Raw genomic sequence first — 26,659 nt, 5'->3', positions numbered from 1 at the left:
GTTTGACGTTCATACGTTGATTCAAAAAATATCAGTCACTGCATGCTTACAATGTGTAGACTTTGATTTCGTGCCTTTACTCGCTTAAAAAAAAAAACATCATTCCAAATGCAAAGCCGGGTATAAGTTAATGTTAAGTAGTTCGGTTCTTGGTCAGCTCAAGAGCTTTCAGAAGATGGTGGATGGGAAAATGTTGCCTCAAACAGCTGGCAAGGTTGGCTTTTTTGAGCAGAAACGCTCCCAAGCGTGCTTACAAAAGTACACCAGCCTCCTCAGACCTACTTTTGTCACCCTGCACCGTTTCTGTTTGCTCAGAAATCGTTTTATTTCGCGCAATTCCATTTTAGTAGCACACATCCAGATAATGACGTTCACGACTCTTAACCCCTTCTGTACATAGCTGAAAAATGTTGTTAGCAGGGCTCTGTACTGGAGGTTGGGGAAGGGCGTGTGTTTGTGAGAGTGGGTGAGTGCCTGTGTGAGCAGAAATACTAAGCAGAACAGCAAATGGCTTGCAAATGAACATGACTCCAAATTGAAGTGCAAATACTTGGGCATACTTTCACCTTCAAACAGTACTGGAAAAATAGCGTGGCTACTGTTTGCGCTGGGAAACCAGCTTCATCACAATCAACGCCCATTCGTCCCCTAAGCATTTTCTAAATCAAGAAATTAAACGCAAGATAGTGCCAGTGTTGTCTGACTTGGTGACACTGATACTGCTCATATGCAGCTGGTGGCGTTGTATTTTGCTCTCTTGTCGCTGATATTTAATTTAAGCCAATACTTTCTCATGTGCACGTTTACTCGTAGGACAGAGGTGTATTTTCCTCAAACCAAAGCATCATCGTTTTGAAGCTGCAGGAGCCGCAAGCACGTAGGTATTTTGTGCTCGCTCTCCTTTCGAAAACAAACAACAAAACTGTGCTCGGAAAAAAACCCACCTCTTTAAATATCGCAATCATTTGAACCGTCTTTTATTTTCCTTTAAAGACACTCGCTACATCACCAAAGAAGTTTCAGCAGTGGGAAGTAATTAGCTGGCTCTATACCAAGTGTTTAACTTATATAAAAAAGGAGGCTCACTCTCATCTGCCTGCTTTATCAATTTATATCTGTGTGAAGCGAGGGGCAATTTTTCGCCATACCACAAACCCTACTTCTAAAGAAAAATATAACAGAAGTATGAAAACGCGAAGGAAAATGTTAGTGTGAGATGACAAAAAGAATGTTTGGGGAAAAAAAAAAAGACAAAGAAAAAAAGGGAGAATTAAAAAGGAAGAAAACAACCTAAGAGAGTAATAAATCATTAAATAAACAGGAATTTCAGTCCCTTCCTCATAACGGCCCGCGAGTAGGAAGTGTTTTCTCAGTGCTGCAGTTCGTGCCCTCGGCGGGCTGTGCTGCGGGTCTCCACTAACTGTGTGCGTCTCCTCCAGATCCCGACACAGCCACCGTCCCTCGCTCGGGAGAGCAGGCGTGGGCAGAAGACCATGGGTAATCTAGTTTTCAATGCTAACCGGGCACCGTTTCGCTCGGGGAAGGATAACTGGGCCGGGAGGGAGGGCAGGGAAGGGAAGGGAGGGAAAGGAAAGGAAAGCGGGCAAAAATCTCACGTAGGCATTGAACGTGGCCAGCGCGGCCCGGCCCGGCTCCCCTTAGCTAGGGGCGGAGGAGGCAGCTCTGCCGGGGAGCGGGGGCAGCGGCAGCCCCGCGCCCCTCCGGGGGCCGGAGCCCGCCTGCCCGCCCGCCTGCCCGCCCGCCTGCCTGCCCTTCTGCCTGTGCGGCCCCCGCCCCGCGGCCGCGCGGCCTCCTCTGGGCAGCGTTTGCCCGCGTCCCCTCCCGGGCCGCGCTGGGCACCAAGAGGGGGGCTGTGCTGGAGCTGTGTAGCCCCCAAGTTTCGCAGATACAGGAGCATGTGTTCAGCCACACGCCAGTTGTGCTCGGAGACACAGGCTTTGCTGTTTCCATCCGTCCATTTTATTAGGGACACATTAATCTATAATCAAATACACCTCATAAAATTTTTATTGAAAGGCATAAAATCATTACAGAGGTCTTCCACCTGTTTTAAAACAACACAATGGGCATCTCTTTTAAAAAGTGTATCCTTTCCATGGAAACTTTCTGTCTGGGGGTGGGGGGAGCGGATAATAATACCCGCACATGCTCTGAAATATGGAAGTACCGCAATGTGCTTTTACTGTAACATTTTCCTGTTTTATGAGAAGTCGTTACAGTCCCAGCTTGCGATGGTTTGTTTTTACAGGCAAGAATCCCCCTTTCCCAGCGGGTTTCCTCAGCAGCTTGGAGTGTGATTAGCAAGCCAAGGCTGTTGGATTTATTTAAACACCCTGCCTCTCATTGATTAAGAAATGAATGGCAGAAATCACTCAAAGGAGGTGAAGAAATAGTCCGCGCCCGCCGCGGCCGTGGGCTGCCAGCGCGGCCACGCCCGCCGCGTCCCGGGCAGGCATGGCAGGCAGGGCAGGCAGGGCAGGCAGGCGGGCAGGCGGGCAGGGAGAGCGGGCAGCGAAGGCGGGCAGGGCAGGCGCGCAGGCAGGGCAGGCAGGCGGGCAGGGCAGGGCGGGCGGGCAAGCGGGCAGGCAGGGCAGGCGGGCAAGCGGGCAGGCAGGGCAGGCAGGCGGGCTGGCGGCCCCTGCGCGGTCCGGGCGCGCAGCCGGCGCGGCGCGCTGTGCGGGGCCGTTGTTGATGATGATTTTTTTTTTTTAATCACAGCAGCCCCAGTTTAGCGGATTGATTTACTCGCAGTATTGGTAAATATGATCACGTGGGCTCCGCAACCAATGGTTGAGGGTTGCAGTCTGCAAAATACTACGATTGTTCTCCGGGAGGGTATCATATACAGTTAACAGTGTAACCTTTTATATGACTAAGAGGGGAGCCTAAAATGTCGTCTAGTGGCACCATAAGTAACTATTATGTCGATTCTCTCATAGGCCATGAAAGCGAAGAAGTTTATGGGAGTAGATTCGTCCAGGGAGGTCACAGTGCGACCTCCAGGCCATCAGGTGTTGCAGAGAGTTCAGATTTTTCCTCTTGTAGCTTTGCACCAAAATCCACCGTGTTCTCCACCTCCTGGTCCGCGGTTCACCCTCAGCCGTCTGCGGCAATGACCGGGATCTACCACCCCTACATGCACCAGCCCCACTTAGGGGCAGCCGACGCCGGCCGCTACGTGCGCTCCTGGATTGAGCCCTTCCCGGGCTTCCCGGGCGGCGGCGGCGGCGGCGGCGGCGGCAGCGGCGGCTCCGCGTCCAGCTCCGGCTCCTCCAACGGACGCCACTACGGGATAAAGCCGGAGACGGGAGCAGCCGCCTCCTCGTCTTCCTCCTCCTCCTCCTCCTCCTCCAAAAGGACTGAGTGCTCCTCGTCCCGGGAGTCCCAGGGGATCGGTGTGCCCGAGTACACGTGCAGCTCCTTCCTCCAGGAGCCCCGGGAGAAGGCGGCTGCCGGCAGCTCCAAGGACCCCGCCGCCTGCAGCCACAACCCCAGCCCGAGCAGCGATCTGAAGGAGGAGAAACAGCAGCAACTTGACCCAAGTAAGTTAAAAAAAAAAGGGGGGGGGGGGGGGGGGAGAGAGGGAGAGAGGCAGAGAGAGAGGGGGAGAAAGAAAGGAAGGAAGGAAGGAAGGAAGAAAGAAAGAAAGAAAGAAAGAAGGAAAGAAAGAAAAGAAAGAAAGAAATTGCCCCTTTGATTTATTGCCGAAATCTGTAAGGCTCGAATGTGCAAAACTGATAGTTTTACTAACCTATAAAAACGTCTAGACGCCTACCCCAGCGCAAGCAGCAACAAGCACCCATAAAAGACTCCACATAACCACCTACCATCAAGACATCATTTGTACAGTAAACAGACTGGGGCATTAAGGCTTTTATGATAATTCCTCCAAAGTTGTGAAAACAGTCCATCCTTCGTTAAATTAATTTAACGACCTTTCTCTCCCCCCACCGCCTCCCGTTCCCTCTATACCTCCCTTCTTCCAGATAACCCTGCAGCAAACTGGATCCACGCTCGTTCAACGAGGAAAAAGCGTTGTCCCTACACAAAGTATCAAACTCTGGAACTGGAAAAGGAATTTCTGTTTAACATGTACCTCACCCGAGACCGCCGTTATGAAGTAGCTAGGATTTTAAATCTCACAGAGAGACAGGTCAAAATCTGGTTTCAGAACAGAAGAATGAAAATGAAAAAGATGAACAAGGAGAAAGGCAATAAAGGAGACTAACGCTGGGGTACAAAAGCAGTTGGGGAATATTGCTTTAGTTTTGAGTTTGGGGCTTTTGGGTTTTTTGTTTTGGGTTTGGGGTTTTGGTCTTTGGGGTTTGGGTTGTTTGATTTTTTTTTTTTTTTTTTTTGTTGGTTTGGTTTTATTCTCCTCCTGCACCCTCAGCTCCCCCCCCCCCCCCCGTTTCTCCTCCTCTCGCGCCCCCCCCACCCCGGGAACTTTAAATCAATCTGGCCTTTTTTTTTTTTTTTTTTTTTTTTTTTTTAGGTAGAAGTGAAACGTGGTCTATGTCAGGTATTTTGGGAAATTTTGTCTTGCTCGCCAACGTGTTTTGCAGAGTCGCTTCATCTCCCTCTCCTTCTTCCCAGACCGTTTGGTTGATGATATTGTGAGTGCACGTTAGCTTTGGGAACTCCATCCGATGTTAAATGTTTGACATGTTTCTTAAAAGTGATGTAGTCTAGATAGTTACTTTGACAAAATAAAGGTAAGGAAATTAATTATAATTACGGTAATAAAATATATATTAAATCACAGGCGCTTAAATCAATGGGGGTGCTGTGTTGTCCACGATTTACTAAGAGAAAACCTTTCCCAAAACCTCTGCTTTCTAGGTCTGCATTTCGCTCCTTTGCAATAGATGCCACAGTAAGGCCACGGGCTGTTCCCCCCCTTTAGAGCACTGTTAGGAGGTTGTCTCATCCCTGAAGCCGTTCGCAATAGGCCTAACGTCTGCCGGTCTCCCGGCTAGCTGGCGTCCCTGCCCCCGGTGACTGTTGTATTAATTAACCACCCCGTGTCTCGAACTACAGACCTGTTGTAATTGTTGTCAGTTATTACACAATAAAGTCTGCCGTGACCGAACGACAGCGCTGCGGTGAGAGGAGAAATCTGTGCGCCCCTCGCGATGCCCTCCGCGCCGCCCCCGCGCCGCCCCCGCGCAAGCCCCCGCGCAGCCGCGCGCTGCCGGGCCGGGACCGTGGGGCAGCGGCACCTCCGACAGCCACAAAGGCCGGAGAGCCACGGCCCCCCGGCCTGACAGACGTTTGCTCTTGGAGGTCAGTGGCGCGGAGGCCGGCCTCGGCCGCGCCGTGTAGGTGCGCCCGCTGCCGTGCCGCTCCCCAGCGCCTCATCCACCAGCGCTCGCTGAGACATCAGCCATCTCCCGGGACAATTTAGGGAATATTTCCGCACCGGTCCTCCAGAGCCAATGAAGCAAAATTATGCCTATTGCTTAAACATTTTTCTTTTTCTTTTGTGTGCGTGTGTGACGGGGCGCGGGGGGGGGGGGGGGGCGGGCGTTTCTAACCTCTGCGCTCTTAATCTGAAGGTTGGGAAGCTCGGGGGGGGGACACGGCTGCTGCCAAACGTTCAGCTTTGTTGACGAGAGCTCATTTAGCGACGCGTCTCATGCCTTCTGCATTTATAAACACACATGACTTTATCAAGATAATTGAGATGAAGTTCATTGTAAAAAATACTTTGTTTAAAGAGCAACCATTAAAATGAAGGACCCGTAAATATTTACGAGCAGTTCAGTTAATTCAAGATTAAGGGGAGAGCTGAGAGACCTGGTGTTTAATGCTTTTTACCTCTGAAGAAAAAAAAAAAAAGGGGGGGGGGCAAAAGCATGCAGTGCCAGGAAAAGGTGTTGCATTGCTTCCCATCCATTGTCGAGAAGATACCTATAATTCTTTTAAAACAGGAAGAACCGTGGTATAATAAAACCATTGAGATGGCTAGACGTCTGGACCTAATGAGTTTACGATATGCTATGGCGCTTTTCTTTGAAACCACCTTATTTTGGTGTTTGTGTTTGTTAGAGGTGGGGGAAAGGCCAAAAAATGCAGACAAACTAGGTCTTAAAATCTTGGACTATAAATTTCAATATGTCAGCATTGGGACAAGGCAACAGTATCAAAAAAGACCCGAAGGTCACGAAACGGAGAGATTTTACAAAGTCCACTGATTTGTTGAAATTTATTTTATTGGATATTCTACTGCAATGAATCCTACAATGTTATCCTCCATATTTTCGAAAATAACCATGGAGGAGGGTGATCTATAACTAACAACATGTAAACAATATTATTGCCACACAACATTCTATTATGTTGATTCCAACAGAGGCTCTGGTAAGACATTGTCACCAAGCCCACACCATCTCCTTTTAATATTTTATCTGACGCAGACTGACAGATTTTACCTTGTATATTTTCTCTTTTTTTTCCCCCTTTGTTTACCTATTTCAAATATTGTGTGCGTTTATTTCAAAATGGCAGAAAGAAAATCAAACGTTTCGGACGACGACACGCAGTACTTCCACGGAAATTACTTTTAGTGTCAAACTGAACAATAATTTAATTCCTACCCGTTGGTTGTCTTAATATATGTTTGTACATATGCACAGTCGCGTGCACACGCACACGCATTATACCGAATAATTCACAGACATGTGTGATGAAGGGCGGGGGGGTGGGGGGTGAACAAAGATTCTTCTTTACTTTCGTTTACATAAATCAAACCATAAATACATAAATGCACGGGCAAACAAAATAACATGTTCAAGACAAAAACGTGTAACTCTGGAACTACCACACATGGAGAATTCGTGGTGTAGTATGTGGGGAAACATGATCGAAAACGCGATAGCAGCGGTCTTCAAAGCTCAGGCGTCTTTCCTGGCTGCCATGTGTAAACGAGGCGCATTCTTTGTATGTAGTTAATTAAAGCACTGGCAAAAAAATAAAAGAGGGTCACCGAAATGTGCTAAGAAAATGGCACTGTAAACTCCGATAGACACACAGACACAAAAAAAAAAAAAAAAAAAAAAAAGAGAGAAGAAAACCAACCCAAAAGCAGCTAGCAAAGGAAGAGCCGCTCGTCCCCGCGCGCCCCGCTGAGGAGTGCAGAGCCGCGTCGGTGTCCCGCAGCAGCCGTTTGGGTTTTTGGCGAAATCACCGGCCGGAGATGGGGCCGGGAGAGCCGCGGGTAGCGCGGGCAGCGCAGGCAGCGCAGGGAGCGCGGGGCGGGAGGGCGCTGTCTGCCGCCGCCGCCGCGTGCCGCCAGAGGGCGTTCGCGCTCCACTGTAGCGCCACCGCCGCGCCCCGCTCTCCGCGCAGCGCTCCGCGCACCGCGCATCGCTATCCGCGCCCCCGGCCGGGAGGAACCGCGGTTTCGCTTATGGGTCCGCATCCCCACGCGTGTGGCAGTGCTGTCCCGTGGGACTGGCTCCCAGGGTGGACAAGTGTGAGGAGGGGCGGGGGGCTCGGGCGCAGACGCTTAGAGCAGCCGCTGCCCCTCCGCGCCCGTCTGGAGGGTGAGACGGTGTTTCTCTGCTGCTCCCCGCCTCCGTCTCCCCCCCTTCCTCCCCGCCTGGCCTGGTCTCCTGCCTTCCCGCTGCTCTCCTGCGATGGGCTTTTGCTGCTGTCTGTCCTTGTGACACCAAAAATCCCTGTGCCCCCCCTGCCTGTCCCCGGGCTGCACGGGGGTCTCTGAGCCTCCGCCGCCTTCCCAAAGGCGTGTGGCCGGGGCCGCGGGACCCTGCCCGGGCCGGGGTGTCGCTGCAGGCCCAGGGCCCGGACGGGCACTCATATGCGGGGCAGGCGGGCCGGTCACCTGGACAAAGTGAGTTAACTGGCACGGGGGCGGTGGTGGTGGGAGTGGGGTGTGATGGGGAAGGAGCCTGCGATGCTTTTTATGTAAGCACAAGTATTTTTTGTCAATTCACAACCAAACGGTCACACGTGGCTCTGGCGGGGCCCATATTATATTTCACCTACATTTTTCGTTTTTCTTCAGAATAGGGCCGGCTCGAGCTCCTGGGGGTGTCTGTCCAAAAAGCTGGTTCCCACTGCAGGACGAGGCGCGGAAGACAGGACCGGAGACGGCGCCTCTCGGAGCGCGGGGGGCCACCAGGGTCCGCGCAGGCGGCCCGGCCGCGCTCCCCCGCGGGGGCGGCCGGCCCGAGGAGCCGGGGCAGCGCCGAGCCCTCCGGCCAGCGCCTTCCTTCCTTCCTCCCGGAGAACAGGGCTCGCTTATTTCGGACCGCGTCCCCGAGCGGTGCTAACCGCTCACCCACACATATTTCCCCCCCCGCCCCCCGCCTCGGTAATGACGTCCACCAAGGGTGAAATGATGGAAAGTATATTCATAGGCATGATTTCCATTAAGTATCAATTAACCTGGAGCCTCAGCCATGCGGTGCACGGCGTCAAGGGTAAATGTGCATCTCATTTCCCAGCGCTCTGCTCGCCTGCAAGGAAATGACCCGGAGGGCCCGCTGGCACCGGGGCCCGGCCGCTCCACCCTGCCGCCCTGCAGACCCCCCAGCTGCCCTCGCCGACGCCCCGGGCTCCCTGCGCCGGGCACCGGCTCCCTCGGCGGCCCTCTGCTTTTCCCGGCCGGCGGCGCAGGCCGCGCTGCAGTGCTTAGCGGCGGCCCTGAGCCCCGGGAAGCGCGCCCGCGGTTATCGCGCGGGATCTGCGCGGCCGCCTCGCCCTGCGCGGCGGGGGGCTTCGGCGGCTCCTGGCGAGCGCGCACCGGCGGGGGGAGCGGGGGCGCCGCGGCTGGGGTGGATCCGGGTAGGGCTGGGCCGGGTTTTTTTCTTGCCTGAGGAGCGGCACATGTAAACTGAAGCCAAAAGTCCCCCCTGAGCTCATGAGCGTGTGTGTGTGTGTGTGTGTGTGTGTGTGTGTGCGCGTGTGCGTGCGCGGGGCTGCTGTGTGCCTAATAGGAAATAGTAAAAGCAGTGAGGCAGGTCATTTTGGGAGCGATTATAATCCAGTCCTGGTCACCACATACACGGAGAGCAGGAGCGGGGAGCGCACGGGCCAGCGGCGGCGGCGGCGGCATGAGCGCGGCGTAGAGGCAACCGGCGGCGGCGGCGGCGGCGGGAGCAGCGCCCCGTGCCCCGCGCCCGCGCCCCCGCCCGCCGCTGCCCCCTCCCCGATGAGCTCCTACTTTGTCAACCCGCTGTACTCCAAGTACAAGGCGGCGGCGGCGGCGGCGGCGGGGGAGCCCATCAATCCCCCGTACTACGACTGTCACTTCGCGCCCGAGGTGAGCGGCCGCCACGCCGCCGCCGCCGCCGCCGCTGCCGCCGCCCTGCTCTACGGGAACGGCGCGGCCACCGGCGGCTTCCCGCACTCCGCGCCCGCCGGGGCGGGGGGCGGGCGGCGGCGCGGCCGCGGACTTTTACCACCCGGCCGGGGGGAGCCCCACGGCCGCCTACCAGCCGCCTCCTCCTCCCCCCCGCCGCGCCTCCGCCTCCTGCCCCCTGCAGCGGGGTTACCTGTCACGGGGAGCCCGCTAAATTTTACGGATACGATAACTTACAGAGACAGCAGATTTTTACGACACAGCAAGAGGCCGAGCTGGTACAATATCCTGACTGTAAATCGTCCAGTGCTAATATTGGCGAGGAACCAGACCACTTAAATCAGAGCTCGTCTCCTGCTCAAATGTTTCCCTGATGGAGACCACAAGGTTGGACGCAGTCAAAAATTTGCTTCCATCTCACGTCTGAGTTTGAAACTTTCTTTTCCTCCTCCCGCTTCTTTCTCGCTGCCTCTCGCTCCCTGCCTCTGCCTCCCTCGCTCCCTGCCTCTCTCCCCGCGATTCCTATCACCGCGGTGGCTTGCGATAATAAAGCGATACAGTAAGCAAACAGAAACCTCTGCAGAGGGCGGCTGCCACCCCAAGGGTAGCCTTAGAGTCGCCTCTGGGACACATAGGCGCAGATGACACGCTTGCCCCGGCTCCCGCCGCCACTGCCTGAGCGGGAAGGGTGCGCGGGGCCGGGGGGGGGGGGGGGCGCTTAGCAGATGATCCAGCGACCCCGTAAACTCGGTCCCGCAAACCCCGATGAAGGGGGGAGAGCGAGCTGAGGCTCTTCGTGCATCTGCTGTCGCTGTTTTTCCCGCACTCATGTGTAAAGCTTTAGACTCCTCCGTGCCCTCCACTTCCCCTGAGTTTCTGCGGGGCTTCTCTCGAGGGATTCCAGGGGGACCCGAGCCCTCGCTCCCTGCCTGCGCTTTGTTTTTGAACGAGCACACCAACCTCCAAACCCCTGTGTTTTTCTTTTAAACAGCAGCGCCGGGTAGGAGGAGAGGAAGACAAACATACAGCCGATTCCAGACCCTAGAGCTGGAAAAGGAGTTCCTCTTTAACCCCTATCTGACCAGGAAGAGGAGGATCGAGGTGTCCCACGCACTAGGACTCACCGAGAGGCAGGTAAAGATCTGGTTTCAGAACAGGAGGATGAAATGGAAAAAAGAGAACAACAAGGACAAATTCCCCGCTTCCAGACAGGAGGGAAAGGAAGGGGATGCCAAAAAGGAAGCACATGATCTGGAAGAAGACAGAGCCGAAGGCCAGACGAATTAAATTTTGCCCTAAAAGCCTCTGTGAAAGGCTGTCAAAAATAACCAGCGCCACAGCCCGACATCTCGGCCCGTCTCCCCCCCGTGTACATGGTTCTGCCGTGGGACGAGTGACCCCGTGTTCCTCCGCTTGACATTTTCTCTGCTTCGGGTGCTTCAGTTGTTTGTGGTTTTGTTTTGTTTTGGTTTGTTTATAACTGTACCCGGAACAATCTCTAGATTTAACAGTTCATTTTCTTCTTTTGCAAATTTGATACGGAGTTTGTAGGCAATACATTTCTAATGATATATATAATTATATTTTTTTGCAATCTTAAATGACGGTGATTGCGGGAAACGACATAAATTTCCTAATAATAAATATCAATAAGCAAGACATTTAACAACGCTTTATTAATCAAGACAAGTGCACTTGTACTCATTTTAATTCTTGTTCTTATATTGAATAAATTAAATAAATCTAATAAATTTGAAGAAAAGATCTTAGAAATATATTTAACCTTCTGCTATGATATTTGATTAAAATAAACCAAATTTATTCAAATATAAAATGTATCGGCAACCTGTTATCCTTTTTGCAAATCCGCTTTTCCAGTAACCTTCAGAGCCTCTCCGCATCTGGAACAACTCTCCCCTGCGCCTTTACCCCGTCCTTCCTCCCAGGCTGGGTGCTTCCGTGGGGTCTGGGAACGGCACATCGGATACAAAGTCCGGGTTTCGCTCCTGCCGCCTGCGCACCGCGCCAGAGCCGCCAGCCACGGGCTCTGCGGGGCCGTGGCCGAAGCCGGCGGGGACGGCGGCCCCACCTGCGGGCTGAGCCCGCACTGCGGCCCGGCCCTGGGAGCCCCCTCGACGTGTGGCCTGGGCCCTGCCTTCGCTTTTTCCCGGCCTTTTACCCCCGCGGAGCCGTAGGCTGCCAGCCCGACTAGGGGGAGACGGGCCCGGGGAGCACGCCGGGCCCACGCCGGCCCCGAGGGTTGCTCTCCGCCGGTGCGGGGCTTCGAGCCCCACCACGCAAACCGGGCCTAGCCTCCCCCGCGGGTGGTGGACGAGCAGACGAATGCAAAGCTTTTGTGGCCTGGCGCGGGGGGGTTCTCAGGAGCCGTAGCGGTCAGCGGTGCCAAACCACGCGTAAACGGAGAGCAGGGTACTTCGTCCCGTAAATACGACCCTGCGGCTGGGGTGCGTTTCCCAGCGGAGGCCGCTGCCGGCGAGGGCAGAGCCTGCTGCGCAGCTCCCCGCAGCCACGGGGAGAGAAGTCCTCTCCCATCAGTAAAACGGTTTAATTTATCTCCCCCTCTCCCCTCCCTCCCCTGACTCCCACTCCGCAGCGGGGTCCCGCAGACCGCGGTATTTCAGAGGACAGCCGAGAGCCGTCCTTTTTAGGAGCAGCAGGCAGAGGGCTGAGGTATGAGGTATAAACCCCTACCAAGATTTCTGCGTCATTTTTTCCCCACCGCCTCACGCCTCCGCGAGTGATGGTTCCGCGAAGGGAACCGCAGGGACGCGCCGGCCACTGCGACAAACACGACAAATTTATACTATCAGCCCAAGAAAGGAGCGTGCTCCCGGGGGAGCAGGGGCCGAGCCGGGGCCCCCGCTCGGGCAGGGGCTGGGGAGGTGCTGGCCCGCCCGACGCCGGGGCCCTTCTCCCGCATCCACCGCCCCCCTCCCGGGAACGGCCCCGGTACGGTGGGAATCGCCGTCCCCGGGGTCGGGATTTGTGCTACGGATTTGTTCATTTCGTTTCCCTTCCTCTTCCCCCCTCCCTGCCGCTGAGGCCGGCACGCTTCCACTCCTGCAAAGCGCCAGCTCTAGAGGGAGGCACTAGCAAGCGGAGCTATTGTTCTCGGTTTATTTTAACCGCGTAGTTGGTTAAAGTTTGTAAATGAGAGGAAACTGCAGCAAAGCGGCGAAGTAAACATTTTGCTGCATGGATTTGCATAAATACACCGGTAGCCCTAGTGTACAGGAAGGATGTGCGCGTTTAAGGAAACCCAGTCGCCTGACGCGTAAAACAACCTCGGTTTTCGAAATATAATCCCCGTTGCCAGTGGCACCGGCATGCTGGGTCTCCGGCCACGGAAAAAAACTCTTTACCCTGCTGCGCTTGCGGCTGAGGCTGGGTGCAGCGGGGTCGCGGCGGGCCCTGCGTGGGTAAAGCCGCGCTGCTGCCGTTCGCTGCAAGCCCGGGCTGCCGGTGAAGACCTTCACATCCGAGCGGAGCATTTTCTAGGCTAGTATTTATCCGGGAAAGAGCTGCTGCCGCAGTTGTTTTTAATTTCCAGACAAAGAGAATAAAATTAAAATATTCCTGAAGAAGTTTCCGTTAACGTCGCTCTCCCTAGGCCAACTGGGAACGCAGCCACGGAGGCAAAACCCTACTTCCTTCTGCGCACATCATTTGCGGAGGCCTAGTGGCGACTGGGATCGTCCCTGTCTTATCTATTAAGAAAAGCAAAAAATTGCTGAAGTTGTTAACGTGTTTCGCCCCCGTAGCCTGGCAGCTAAATCTCTCCCTCCTTCACACTTGGAGTCTTGCTAAGAAAAAGAAAAGCGAGCCAGAAATTGGCGCTGGCGGTCAGTAAGCACCCAGTAAAACCGAGCCATCGAGCGCCGGGTCAGGCAGTGGTATTTTGGCAGGGAAAAGCCCTAACTGCCGCCTGCGACAACGGCAGCGCGGAGGTACCGCGCCTTCGGTTGCCGCGGAACATTTCTGTTCCTACGTCGAGCGGCTCTGCGCGGCCGTGGGTGCTCTAGGGTCGCCGCGAAGGGTGCCGGCGGGACCGAGGGACACAGTGCACGGGTGTGATATTCACGGTTGTGCAACCAGCTGAAGCAGCATGTTTAAAAGATCCTACACCTTTAGGAGTGTTTACGTTTGTTAGCTCTGTTTTCGAGGCAGGTACGGTCAACGGGGAGGGCACTGGCTATTCCCCGAAACAAAAACCGAGCAAGAAACACCCACAGTACTCCGGTCTCCGTGCCGAGCATTCCCTGGGGACACCGGGCCGGTTTTAGTCTTTTCGAGTATTTTCTAAGAATCGCATTTTCCCTGTCGGTGCCCCAGGTCCGAGCGCCCCCGGGAAGGTTTTGTCGGGGGCAGAAGCCACCCCGCCCGGGGGGCGCTGCGGGCAGCCGGGGTGCGATGCCAGCGCCCGACGCAACCTGTGGGAACGGCACACTCCGGGGTGGGAAAGCAGCTCGGACTATTTTTAGGTCGTCGTCGGCTTCAGTAGTGGGCGCTAAAGCCAGCGTGGTTTCTTTTAGGGCCCGGCGGAGCAGGGGGGTGGGATGCGGGTAAAGCCACCTTTCGTTGGGGCAAGACGCGGACCCAGCGCCACAGCGCGGTTGCCCCCTTTGAGCGGCCCCGCGGCCGCTGCGCGGGAGCTGGCCAGCGCTCCGCTCCCCGCGCGGATCTCCCGCACCCCGGCCGTGCCCGCGGGGCCCTGACACCGCGCCCGGGGCGCGCAGGCCGAGGGCAGGCGGGACCGAGGGCTCCGTAAAAGCGCAGCGCGCAGGCGAAAGAAACATGGCGCTGGGAAGCAGTATGTGCAAAATCCGCAAGGAATTGCAGTAAATTCCTTTTTGTTTGAAGAAAATTTACAACTTGGTAATAGACCTTTTTATGACCTATTTGGGCTCGTCATTGGCTGCGGCTGGTCATGTGCAGGCAGCGAGCGCTTTCATGGCCTTTTCCTGATTTCCCTGGCGAATTTCCCTCCGCATTCTGCCTTCAGAGAGCCTCAGCCCCTCTTTTTCTAACCTTTGTCTAGGCTGAGGTGTATGGCAGTCGCCCTCATGTTTGTGTCCCGCGCCCCGAAACCCGCGGCGAGTCCCGCCGCCGCCGCGCTGATACTTCCCCGACCCCGCGACGCCTCGTCTCCCGCGCCCGCGGGGGGATACGCGGAGTCCCGCGCCCGCCCCCGCGCCGACTCCAGCCCCCTGCTCCGCCGCCGCCGCCGCTTGTTGCCCCTGCTGCCGCTATCTCCTCCGGCACACGGATTGCTACGCGGGTGTAAAATGGATTACAGCGACCTTCCCGGGCTCCTCCGCATGCGGGCAGTGCCGCGAACCGGTAAGCACTCGGCTCCCCTCGGGCTGGCCGCCGGTACTCCGCGCCCGCGCACCGTCCCGCACCACTCCTGTCCTCCTGCCCCGCTTGGTCACCTGTCCCTCTCAGCCCCTTGGTCTTGCTGTTACCATTGCTGTTATTATGATTGTTACTGTTGTTGCTGTTATTGCTATTGTAATTATCGTGTTGTTATTGTTAATAATAGTTGTGGGCATGCCGCGGGGTGCGTGCAGCTGTTGCGCGGTCTGGAGCGGAAAAGGCGCTGCGGGCCGCGATGGCGCGGTGACCCGCCACCCTCCGCGGCAAGGGGCGGAAGGCTGGGACGCAGTGCGAGTCGGCAAGCACCTCTCCTGCCGCGGGGTTTCTTCCAATAAAAGGTTGTTTGGGTTTTTTTTGATCGGGGGGGGGGAGATACTTTTCCCCCTGACAGTCTGAAGGGCGGTGTGGTGATGCTGTGGTTTGTTTTCCCCAAGGCGGAAGGGCGGTCGAGTAACTTTAAAGCTTAACAGGTGTTTTCGCAGGAGAATGGGGGTCAGTGCTCCCGCGGGGGCGGAGGGCGCGAGGCGGCCCCGCCGAGCCGGTCGGGCCGGGGGCTGTGCCCGGGGCCAGCCCCGGGAGCCCCCGCCCGCCCCGCCGGGCCGGTTCAGCACATCGTTCCCCACGGTGCAGGGCATGAGCTAGGGCTGCGGCTCCAAGCGGGAGGCGCCCGGGCCGGGCCGGCAGCGCGGGGGCGGGCTGCGCGGAGCCACGGCCGGGAGCGCATCCCCGCAGCACGGCTGCTTAGCCACGTGGGAATCACGGGGAGCTAAACGGGAGATGAGTTCTCGAAAAAATACTCAAATCCGGGTTTATTTTGAATTATGTAGAGGAGATAGAACAGTCACGCAAACTGTGTCTGCATTACCTATCTATGTATACATATCAGTATACACATTACCTATATACGTGTATATACGTATCTACACTTCTGCTTCTCTCTGGAGAACATAAATTCTTTCGAGGTACATTATTTTGAACATATATATTGTACATATCTCCTCTTCATTTTCAAAATGTTAATGCACAGCAGAAAACCCGCTGGCTGGTTTTTTGTAGTGTTTACATCGTTGGACAGTAATGGAAATGCGCTGTGCACTGCAGGAATTTACCGAGTCGCCATTTGCCTCGAAAGCAGCCAGTTATTTAACGTAAAAGCAAATGCCTGATTAAAACATGCCCAGTAAGGGTGGAAAGGTATGGGTCGTGCCCCAGGTACGTATCTTGGAGCCGCAGAAGAAATTCCTCTTCAATCCATCCCCGAGCAGCTCCCCAGCTGCTGAGCCCGAGCCCCGCTGCGGTAAGCGACAGGGTGCCTTTCCCTCACGCTTGGGCTGTTTGCACTAGCCGACCGCCCTGCGCTGCTGAAGGTCTTGGGGATTATTTGGGAGGAATCGTTTTCAACATAGGCAACAGCCTTCAAGAGTAACTTGGAAAGTATGTATTGCGTTAGGTTTCACTCTCAGAATCCCTCCTAGGTGACACAGTAATTATAGCTGCCTGGCTATAAATCTCTCCAAAAACTTCGAAAAATCTCTTCTTTGAGCTGTTTTGAAATTATTCGTAGCCTGGGGGGCGGGGGGGGGGAGAAGAAAACAAAAGCAGGATGTTCTAACGAATTCTAATGTGCATGTGTGTGTCTGCGGGTCCATATGCTGACGCATACGGATACACATATGCATTTATGATCCCACTGGTTTATGTGGGAGTTCGGCTTTTTTCCCTCCTAACCGGCTTCCTTCCTTCCTTGCTTTTGCTCTTTTTCTTGGTTTTTTTTTTTCTTTTCCTTTCATTACTTTCATTAACATAGAAGCTCACATAGGTATGTGTATGCTCTTAAATATACCTATATGTTTGTAAGTATTCATAACAAACTCTGTATGTGTGTGTATATATATATGGCACATAAGAAGACTGCATTTTTATATATATTTATACACCTACATAACGTGGGCGCCTGTATGAGCATAGAAGTGTTGGTGTGCTGTAATTTTTGATTTTTGGAATACAGAATTCACATTTCTCACACCTGCTTCATTTCCCGAGGTGTTCGACAGAATTTATGACTTTTTTTTTTTTTTTTTTTTTTTTTTTTCAAAGGAAACAGACGATCCCTAGCCCACACTTTGCTGACGCACGGGCAGTAAAAGAACACCACCACAAAACACCCGGCAGGAAACGGCAGCCTGCGCTCCCTGGCAGTGCCCAGGTACCGCTGGCGCCGGCTGCCATTTGGGAAGTCATGCTGGGCTCCCGCTTGGCTGCTGCAAGTTGCCTGGGGGAGACGTGCAGCCTCTGCTCCCCGAGTCTGGCAGGGGTCTGGTGCAAGGAGGGGAATGCGATGTGAACTGCGGACCTGGGAAACCCGATAAGACTAAGCAAAGACAAACAGTTGGTTTTGCGCTCTTAAGAACCGCAAATCCCGCCGATTCGTTTATTTCCCAATAATGTTTCCCTTTCTCCAAACAAATATAATTCTCACGGGGTGTTTTATGAGCGCTTGGGGCAGAAAAAAATCCGAACAAAGACAGTATTTCACCCCTCGGTTGGCAGGCAGCTGTTAAAGGTATTTACGGCTCTACTGCAGTGCGGCACTCAATGCTGCTGGAGCGGGAGAGGAAAAAACAGGAAGCGAAAGGAAAAGATGAGGCACAATAAACATTGCAGCAGGTCGCGGGGGCCGGGCGGGGCGCGGAGGAAGGGTCTCTGCTAAAGACAAGGGGCAATAAAGTGCATTGAGCGGCAGCAGGCTCTGCCCAAGCCCAGCGCTCCCTTTCCATCACCCGCGGGGGAGGGGACGGCGAGAGCGGGGCAGGCAGCCCGCAGCGCCCACCCAGCGCCCCACGCCAGGGGCGACCCGAGCTGGACCCCGTGAGGGGGCGGGGGCGGCGGGGCCAGCCCAGCCGCCCGCTCGGCCCCCGCCGTCGAGGCCCGGCTTCGCCGCCTCTGCCCGCGGGTGGGCGCCCCGCTCCGACAGCCCGGGCCAGGGTCACCTGCCCGCGGCTCCCCGCCTCGGGGCGGCCGGGCCGGGGCGCGGAGCGGCCGCCGGGGGCGCGGCAGGCCTTGTCCGCCGTCGCCAGCCATTTTGTCTCCACGGCCTCTTCCAGGAGAAGGCGCTGTAGGACAAGACTGGCCGCTCTCCCCGCCTGGCCGAGGGGCCCGCCGCCCCCCACCGCCCCCCGCCGCCCGGCCCGGGCCCCGGACCCCTCCGCCGCCCGCCTGGCCACGGGAGAGACCCGCCGGCGGACGGGGGGCACGGGGGGGGTTTCGCCATCCTTCTCGGGCGTCTCCGGAGCCCTCCCCAGCTGTGCCCCAGCTGTGCACGGCCTCCCGCGCTGCGGCTCCCGCCCGCCGTGGGTCCACGGGCCCTTGCGCGCCCCCGTGCGCGCCCCTCCTCGTTCCCTGCCTTCCCCACGGTGCCTACGGGGCTCACCTCGGGTGCCTCGCCGCCCTCCCGGTCACCGGCCCGACCTTTGATGTGGGACATTCACTGCTTCCTTCCCTGCCCCTTTGATGTGGGTGCCAGAGCACCGTGGAGGCCCGCACCCTTCTCCCTGCCGGCTCCCCTCGTCCGGGCAGAGTCCCCGGCCTGCGCACATTCCCTCTGCCCCCTGCAAGTCGGGGCCCGGCAGATCTCCCTGCCTGCGTCTCACCTGTTGCCTCCAGGCTTCATCTTCCCCAGCCGTGCCCGGACATGACCCTGGCGGCCCCCGGCCCCCCGGGCCGTGCCTGCCCCAGCTAGACGCTCCCACGGCCCACAGCCTCGCCTCCCTGCCCTGCACTCCTCGCCCTCTTCCCCCGCGGACCCGGGGTGCCGCCGCCGCTGCCCCCGTTTGATGTCGAGGCGCGGCTCGCCGCCGCCCTGCCCGCTCCGGGTCTCTGCTGCCGCCGGATCTGCCTGCAGGCGCGGGGTGCTGAGGGCAGGGGCCTTTGCATGCCCACATCCTGCTCGGCGAGGGCATGGGCGATGGGGTGACTGCTGAAAGGTCGGGGTTGTGATAAAAGCAGAGAGGGCTAATGCGTTTGACGCTATCAAGGCGTTCGGTAGGTCTTCAAAGTCAGAGATGGAGCCTGTCATTTTCTGGCGGTGTGGTCCTCGGGGCAGGAGGCTGGTCGTCATGTCTGTCAAGTAGTATCGAGACCGATGGTGATTTACACATGCGATTCAATTTCCCCAAGCCTTTTATCGCAACAATTACCAGAGGGAAACCAATTGTTACTGGGTTACTTCATTCCACATCTTATCCAGCTCCAGATCGTCAGCCCCGAATATGAGAACTTGCATAAAAGCCTAGAGAATGAACTGGCCAGAGCTTCAAAGTCAACTTTCACATCTGCATTTTAGAATAGGAACTGTGAAAATCCTCCTAAATCCCTCTTCAAAATCTCTGGGCTACAATTACTCGGTTGCAGAAACATTCGTCTTGCCCCTAGATCACAGGGAGCTGTATCTCACTCATCGACTCCTCACTATCCCACAGCCTCATCTCTCCCAGCCCCAGCCTCCCGGACACGTTTGCCCGAAGCACGTGCCCGGGCCTTGCAGTCGCTCCCTCCCTGTTTGCCAGGGTCTGACACTTCGGTTGCCTGGCCGGCCACCTGCTTTGCCACGGCTCCTCTCCTCCCGCACTCGCGGGAGGGTGCCCCGTCTCCAAACCATGGGCTTCTCTAGCCCACGGGATGGGCCAAGGGAGCCAAAGCCATTGCAGACACCCGGGAAGGGATGTGACGCTCGCCATGTCCGCAGAGGGGCTGAAGCCCATCCGTGGTCCCCACTGCCCGGGACCGGACTCTGCAACACCAGCAGCTGCCATGCCCAGGGCGAATGCATTTGATTCTGCGTCATGGTTCTTGTCCCAGCCTTGTTTTCCCCACATTTTGTTCGTCTTTCCCGTTGCACCCTACCCCTCGCGTCCTGATCCGCAGCTTTTTCTCCCACCTTCCCAGGACACCGGCACCCTGGCTTCTCGCAGCTGCTTTCCCCTGAAGCCATTCCCCAGGAGGCCGGGGTCAGGCGTGGAGGGAGGCTGGAGGGTGCCAGGGTCCAGCACCTGCCGTGCCCAGGCCCAGGTGCCCAGGTTCCTGGGCAGGGCACAGGATACAGCCCCATGGAGCTCTTCTCCTGCCTGCCGGGGAGGGGACTGGGAGCATGGGCCGTGCTCCAGCTGAAAGCAACCCTGGAGTCAGCCCCACGCTGGGCAGCCCACCACTCTCCCAGGGACGCCTGGCCCGATCCCCCGGGTTTTTGTCGGCCACCCAGTAAAGTTCCTCAGATTATGCACTGCAGCTGAAATGTCACCCTAGGCACTGCCCTTGCCAGCCGCCCTGGGCAAGGAAGGGCACAGAAAGAAAGAGCCATCCCCAGCTTAGGCCATCAAAAAAGCACGAGGGTGATGCCATGTGATTAGGGCATTGACACAAAGCAAGAAAAACAGCAAAGTGCAAATAACCCTGGGTCGTAAAGAAGGAGCAGGGAAACTGCTCGGGAGGCCTCTTGCTTTCTGGAGGAAAAAGAATTCGTCAGCTGAGATCTGAGCCACCTGAAGAGCACGGCCAGAGCTTACGCTGCCCGTTTTGGGCAACCTCGAACTCATATAGCCAGGTTCGATAGGAAATGGCCGAGTAAGAGCAAACCAGGAGGGACTTGACTCTGGCGTTAGGTACCACCCAGCTGGTGACGGTGCTACCACCCAGCAAGGAGGTGCAGTTGGCTCGCTGCTCAGAGCTGAGCCCCGCGGGCTGGGACAGCGGCCGGTCCCCTCTCTCCGCGGCCGGTCCCCGGCGGGGCTGACGCGGCTCCCCGCCCTCTGGGGAAAGCACAGGCTCCTCCTCGGAGGCACCAGGAGCTGCTGGTCGCTCCGACTTCCTCATCTTAGCCATGATAGATTGGGAGTTGATGCCCGGGTTCCTTTATGCTGTGTGACTGCCCGCGACATTTGACTTCCTGTGCTCAGGCTCCTTGAAATTCTCATTTGCTAACTCACACCCTGTTCCCTTCACACCAGGGCTGTTTTATTGTTTTATAACCGTCCTTAAACTTCCAGTCCTCAAAGATCTCTTTGTGGCAGGCTTCACACTTTCTCTTTTTCCAAAGCCCGGTGCCCTCGCTGTTTCCCGCAGTTTGGTCGCTTGCAAAGGTCCATCGAGTGCCCAGCGAGCCCGCAGCCCCTGGCACAGCTTCCCCGGGCAGCAGCTCAGGAGGTGCGCGGGTCAAAACCATTTTCCAGGGGCGCGTGACCAAAATGCCACATGCATCCAGGGAAGAAGGGAGAGGGGGTTCCTCCCCGAACCACCTCTGTTTTTTCCTGACGATGGGTTTCCCTGTCCCCTAAGAAGTGAAAAGAAAGGGTACCCACGGTGAAATGCACCCGGCCTCTTTCTCAAGAGCAATTTGGGAGCGCTTGTAGCAGCTTTACCTACAACACTTTTCTCAAAAAGGCCGGCATAACGCCGCGGAGCTGACCTTCTGCCCATCCCCGCTATTCCGATCCAGTCCCGTTTTATAGGACAGATTCAGCGAACCTTTATTTAGCGAATAAAAGTTTAAAGCTGAAGGTTATTTATGGTTCCACAGAGATAGGTCCTGAGTGGCTATTTAGAAGCACGTGATTCCAATAAACTTTGTTTTATGGCTTGAGAGTTGACAAGCCAAAATATAATTCCCACCATAAATTAGTTTAAGAGCATACAAGTGCAGATGCTTTCGTTCCTGGAAGCAGTAATCGGGAAAGTGTTAGCAGGGAACCGTCTGCGGGAATGCGGCCGCGCAGGCACCTCTGCTCCCGGGTCCCCCCGGTCGCGGGGGGAGCGCACAGTAAGTCCGCTACCGGCCTCCCCGCCGCCGCCGCCGCGCTCGGGCTCTTTGCACCCCTCGAAACTCTGCCGGAGCGGGGCACCGGCGCGCGCCGCCCGGCAGTGCGGGGCTGCCTTGCTGGGGAAAACGGGCAGGTAGAGCTCAGGTGGCTGGGGCAGCGCCGGGAGGAGCGGGCTGCCCTTGTCTGACATCCCTGAATCAATGGGGCATCTTATTTAAAGCTAACATTTTTATTTTTTTTTTAATAATAATAATTTAAAAAGGGATACGAAGGAAAGGAACGGTAAGGGAATGTTCAGTGCTGAAATGCTGATATTATTCCGCTGTTCTCGCAAGATCTGAATCCTATCCAGAGTGGGCAGAACTAAAACAAATAATTAATTTTTTTTAACAAAACCAGTCTTTGGAAGCTCTATCTAGTGAACTATTGATACCGAGGCAGTTGCTCTGTGTGTAATACAATAACTTTCCAAGATATCGTAGGAAGGCAATAGAGGAGGAAAACTCGCTGACAGAAAAGAACCCCCCAATATTATTTACGTTTCAGGAGCGCCTGTTTTTGTTTTCCTTAATGTGATCTTTGAATGTATTTATTAGAAGGTTTGAAGGAAAGTTCAAGTCAAATCTGTCCTTCTGTAATGCAAACAAAGACGCATGTCTCGTGGTTACTGTTAGGTTAATTAGGTGATCTTAAAGGGGACCTATTTTAGAGTAATCCGAGACTTTTTCTTATAAAATTGTAGTTCTTCCTGTGCTCAGCATGGATACGATGCTGCATGGCATTTTGTGAGATTTTGTGGGTGATGGTTTAGCAAAGGTGATCTGAATATTTCATTTGTGACTGGATAGCCACGGAACAAAAAAAAAAAAAAAAAAAAAGGCCTTTGTTACTCTTCCCCCCCCCCCATCAGCGAAAGAGGGAGGTCTGGCTTTTCATCCCTTTAGAAATTATCCGGTATAAAATCTAGACTATGAATATTAAAAGTGAAAGATCACACCCCAGGCACAGGAAAAGCATGTGTTCATAAAAAACTGCCTGAGTGCAACGTGGTCCTCATTCTGAAGGGGCTTCCACCCCACCACTCCGCTGCTCGCAGGATTTACCACCAGCTCCTCTCTGCCTTCATCTATCAAACGTGGTCTGTAACTGTTCTCCAGAAATATCACCCGTATGTGGAATACAACAGTAACACACGTTTTTATTGCAACAGGTTCGGCAACATGGAAGGACATCCACCGTAAGTAACCTCTTATTTCTCATAATTTGTGTTGCTTGAAAATCCTGTTTCTTCCCTTCAGACTGGAAGAATTAAAAATTATGTATCCCTGCTGAATATTGCTAACAAAAAAAAAAAAATATGGAAGGAAAAAAGACTATGTCAGCATGTGAAGGCTCTTGTGGAGTTGGTTTGTGGTACCTTGTCATAGTCCTGGCTAGCGTTAGGTGGAGAGGTGCAGTCTCCTGAGGGTTTATTATAGGGCTGTGCAGGTGTCCTGCTCTTAAGCACTCTGAAGCAATTAGCAGCGTTTCCATTTTAACTCGGCGGGACCGTACAGCGCCTCCCCGTGCAGAGCCCGGACGGATCACGTTGTGTCCCGGCGCCTCACAACCTTGGCTACTCCCACTCTTTCCTCCAGACGGGATTCCAAGCAGAGCTGTGCCTGCTGTCTAACGTTAACGTCGTTTGGCACAGCCCGGTGAAGGGGTGGGAGAGGCGGCGGGGTCTTTCCGGGGGCTGTCAGCGCCCGCCAGCCGGGTCAGCCGCGCTGCAGCCAGGTCGTGCGGGGCGGTAGCGCTGGTCCTCTGCTACCACGTCTCTCCGGGCAAGGGATATCCAAACGTGGATCTAAATGCTGTGAAGGCACGGAAGGGAATGGGTATCTGAGCTCAGGAGGGCAACCTTTTGCTGCAGGGGTTTTCGCATCCTCGGTGGTCCCGCATGAGCTGCGGTGGGGGGACCGAGGGGAGGGCAGCAGATCAGTGTGTAGCAGGAGATGCTGTTGAACCTTTCTGGCTGCAGTAAGGAGCTAAGTGCGTAAGTCCTGGTGTGTCACAATGGGACTGGCTCAGAGGAAAGAAATCCTGCGATATTTGGAAATTCATTAGGTATACGTTGCCCTCCCTGCTCCTGTCAGCCCCACTCTGATCGGGAACATGTACAGGAGAGGAGCTGTGTTTGTTTGCGTTTCTCCCTGTTTCCTCTCCCTGCTTGCTGATAAATAATCTCTTTCACTGCTTTTGCCAGGCTTCTCCTTCTCTTTTTGCCTGACATTGCGATATTGGTTTCCGAGCCCTCATATACAAACTAAAGAATCGCCTGCAGCGTTGCAGTTTTAATTGTATTCCATAGGTAACTTTCCTCCCCCCCCGTAACTCAACCCTGTGCTATGTAGATGCCCTTGGCATTTTATTCCAGGGCCGGCCCTAAATGTATGGATTACTTGTTTTCTGCCAAAGTATATTTAGCATACTGATTATGAACCAGAATACAAAAAGCCTGATAGATCAAAAGCATTTTGTATGGGCAGTTGAACAGGAGGTGAATATATAACGCTTTTGTTCATCAATAACTCTTTGGCTTTGACCTGTCTGAGCAAGTCGTGCAATAAGGTGAAACGCAGGTCACAGCGTCTAACAAATATGAAAATCTGTAGTATTAAGCAAAGCGGGGAGCTGCTGCTTCCCCAGCCCCATCGCTTCTCCCCGGGCAGCCCTCGCTGGTCTTGTCCGCTCCCGGGGCTGCCCCAAACTCGAGCTCGCTTTGGGGGTGTGTGTTACCCTGCCAGTTCAGCCGAGTGGTTAATACCCCCCTCCGGGGGGAGGTATCACCCCCCTCCTCTCAAAGAAAGGAGGAGAAAGCGGGGCGAGCCGCTTAAAACAGTTGGGTGGAGATTTAAATAATCCGGGGGGGTGGGGGTAGCAGATTAGGGACACAAAATCGTTTCGAGTTGCACTTGCTGTGAAGAAGACACCACCGTAGTGGTAAGAAAGCAGATGTTTAAAACCAGCATCCCCCAGATCAGGCAGCTGGGAGTTGGAGCCAGGCAAACAAACCGGTACACATCGCTCGAATAAACGCAACACCCCCAAATCTGCCCTCCGCAGTGGTTGGATGTATCACACCCGCACCATTATTTGTCCTTATGGTGCCTGTTTTAAATAGTGGAAGCAGAAGAGGTTGACCGCAGGACAGCAGTGAGGAGCTGGGTCAGACACAATTCATGAACTTTTGTACTCCTGTGTGCCGCTGTCGACAAAGTAAAAATAATGAAACTTTGTGATATGTTTGTAAATGATTTCGGCTGACCTCTCGCCCTGCCCTTCACCATAAACGCTACGGCGGGGAGAACCTGGGAGGGTGCGAGGCTGCGGCTCGCAGGCAGCTCGCGGGGATAATAGCTAGACCAGCATAATGGGATGAAGGTAAATTTGGAAACTCTCCCCTTCCCGAGAGCAACTAACTCCAGCCTCTAATCTCCTCTTTTTCACCAATCGCTGTTTCTGTTGTAGGCTGTTTTACTTCTGTTTCGATTTTTTTTTTAATTCCTTTTTTTTTTTATTTTGTTTGGGGGTGTGTGTGTATTTCTAATTATGGAGAATCTCTTCAGATTCCTGCTAGCCTAAATAGATAAAGACTATTTTCTAGATTATTTTAACCATTATTATTCTAAATAGCGCAATTTGACCGGTAACGTCCGTTTTCCGTAGCGAGGACGTAAATGGCAGAGCATTTAAAGTGAACAGCAGGTCTTTCTGAGAATTTGGTAGGCGAAATTCGTCGCTATAAATTGGTGCAGAGTCTTATAGCTCTATTACAGCAATAATAACAAGCGTGAATCTTTTCTGAAATCCCACCGTCCTGCAAATCCGTATTTCAGAACTGAGTCCCAGCAGAATAGTTTGCATTCCTCAGAAGACAGTAAAGACTTAAGAGAATTGCAAAGACCTGCTATATTGTAGATGAAAACAGAATGTTATTACGTTGTCTATATATACCCTGTAGAACCGAATTTGTGTGATATTCATATAGTCACAGATTCGATTCTAGGGGAATATATGGTCGATGCAAAAACTTCACCTTTCTGCAAATGGTTAGAAGTTTAAATACTGGCGGAATCAAAAGGCATGTGCGTGCTGAACACTCAGAATTTATAAAAGTTTTGCTGCCTCGCTCCTATTTGCTAAGGTTTAGGACGTCTCTTAAAATGTCAGTTATCGTTCAGTCCTAACTGTCACTGACAGACTGTGAATTTAAACAGTTAATCTCACCAGAAGTTGCAAATTTTCTGGAAAAAAAAATTACCTACCGATCAGTGAATGAATCTTTAAAAAGATACTCATAAATTAGCTAGATATGTCAGACGTTAGCAAAATTTTCCTGTCAAGGGTCCAGATCGCATCAAAATATTTACGACAGCAGCAAAACCAGCATTCGTCTCACTGGAATGTATTTACTTGTGCTCCAGGAATGATATTGATGAATGAAGACCGAATTTATCTCATTAAACCCGTGATATTTTTAACCTAATTAAATGGCGTCTCCAGTTCAATTGATTGAACTTTAGTGGTTAAAAGTGAACGGTTTCTTGCCATCTGTATGATTTTACACACGTGCGTGCACAGATTTATGTATATACGTGTGCGTTTGCATCTGTGCGGGCGTACGTATGCACACGTATATATTGAGGCTTGAAAGTGAATGAGAAGTTACTGATTGCCTAATTTTATTCAGCAGAACTAAATTCTGGTAACTTTTGGATGACCTCTGCGAGACAAAGACAGGACAGATCTATTGTACATGATTATTACCCCCTTCTTTGATGGCTTTTCTTTTCCTCGCCTCCTTATCAGCTTCCTCCCTTTTAACTCCACTTCAGCTCCTCGCTCCGTATATTTCTTTCGATATTTTATTTCAAGCGAGGTAACAAACCCCGGTGGCGATCGCGGCTGGTGAATCAGGCGGCGGGGCACCATCCGCCGGGGGCGAGGGCAGCCGGCTCAGACAAAAGGCTGGCCCTACCTGCGGGCCGGGGAGGCGGCCGCCGCCCGGGGAGCATCACTGCACCTCCGGTACCTGGTTCGGGGGGTGCGACCCGCCGGG

The 26,659-nt window shown here is 54.3% G+C and overlaps 4 protein-coding genes across 5 annotated transcripts in view; 3 read left to right on the top strand and 1 right to left on the bottom strand.

The window, feature by feature from the left end:
• Positions 1-26,659, bottom strand: part of LNPK (lunapark, ER junction formation factor) — a 170,881-nt gene that overhangs the window by 131,881 nt on the left and 12,341 nt on the right. The gene's annotated exons all lie outside the window — the stretch shown is intronic.
• On the top strand, positions 2,717-4,336 carry HOXD9 (homeobox D9). Its single transcript, XM_055811343.1, has 2 exons — positions 2,717-3,563; positions 4,008-4,336. Exons 1-2 carry the CDS (start codon positions 2,912-2,914, stop codon positions 4,247-4,249), a joined length of 894 nt encoding a protein of 297 aa, XP_055667318.1. The 5' UTR covers positions 2,717-2,911; the 3' UTR covers positions 4,250-4,336.
• On the top strand, positions 8,876-11,135 carry HOXD8 (homeobox D8). Its single transcript, XM_005237148.3, is given in 4 exon segments — positions 8,876-9,421; positions 9,423-9,497; positions 9,499-9,736; positions 10,341-11,135. Coding segments are annotated over 4 exon segments (1,122 nt in total). The 5' UTR covers positions 8,876-8,908; the 3' UTR covers positions 10,637-11,135.
• MTX2 (metaxin 2) overlaps positions 26,603-26,659 on the top strand; it is a 76,337-nt gene continuing 76,280 nt past the window's right edge. The window contains exon 1 of the mRNA XM_055811336.1: positions 26,603-26,607. The gene's annotated coding sequence lies outside the window, so the exon portion shown is untranslated. The remainder of the gene's footprint in view (positions 26,608-26,659) is intronic.

This window comes from Falco peregrinus, chromosome 8, assembly GCF_023634155.1.
Source record: "Falco peregrinus isolate bFalPer1 chromosome 8, bFalPer1.pri, whole genome shotgun sequence".
Lineage (NCBI taxonomy): Eukaryota > Metazoa > Chordata > Aves > Falconiformes > Falconidae > Falco > Falco peregrinus.
Note: the sequence above shows the minus strand (reverse complement) of the source record. Positions and strands in the feature narration are given on the sequence as shown.

Bases quoted from the DNA above. Each gene is read 5' to 3' on its own strand.
- HOXD9 (XM_055811343.1), top strand. From the start codon at position 2,912: ATGTCGTCTAGTGGCACCATAAGTAACTATTATGTCGATTCTCTCATA. The intron at 3,564-4,007 runs GTAAGTTAAAAA...CCCTTCTTCCAG, and splicing joins ACAGCAGCAACTTGACCCAA to ATAACCCTGCAGCAAACTGG.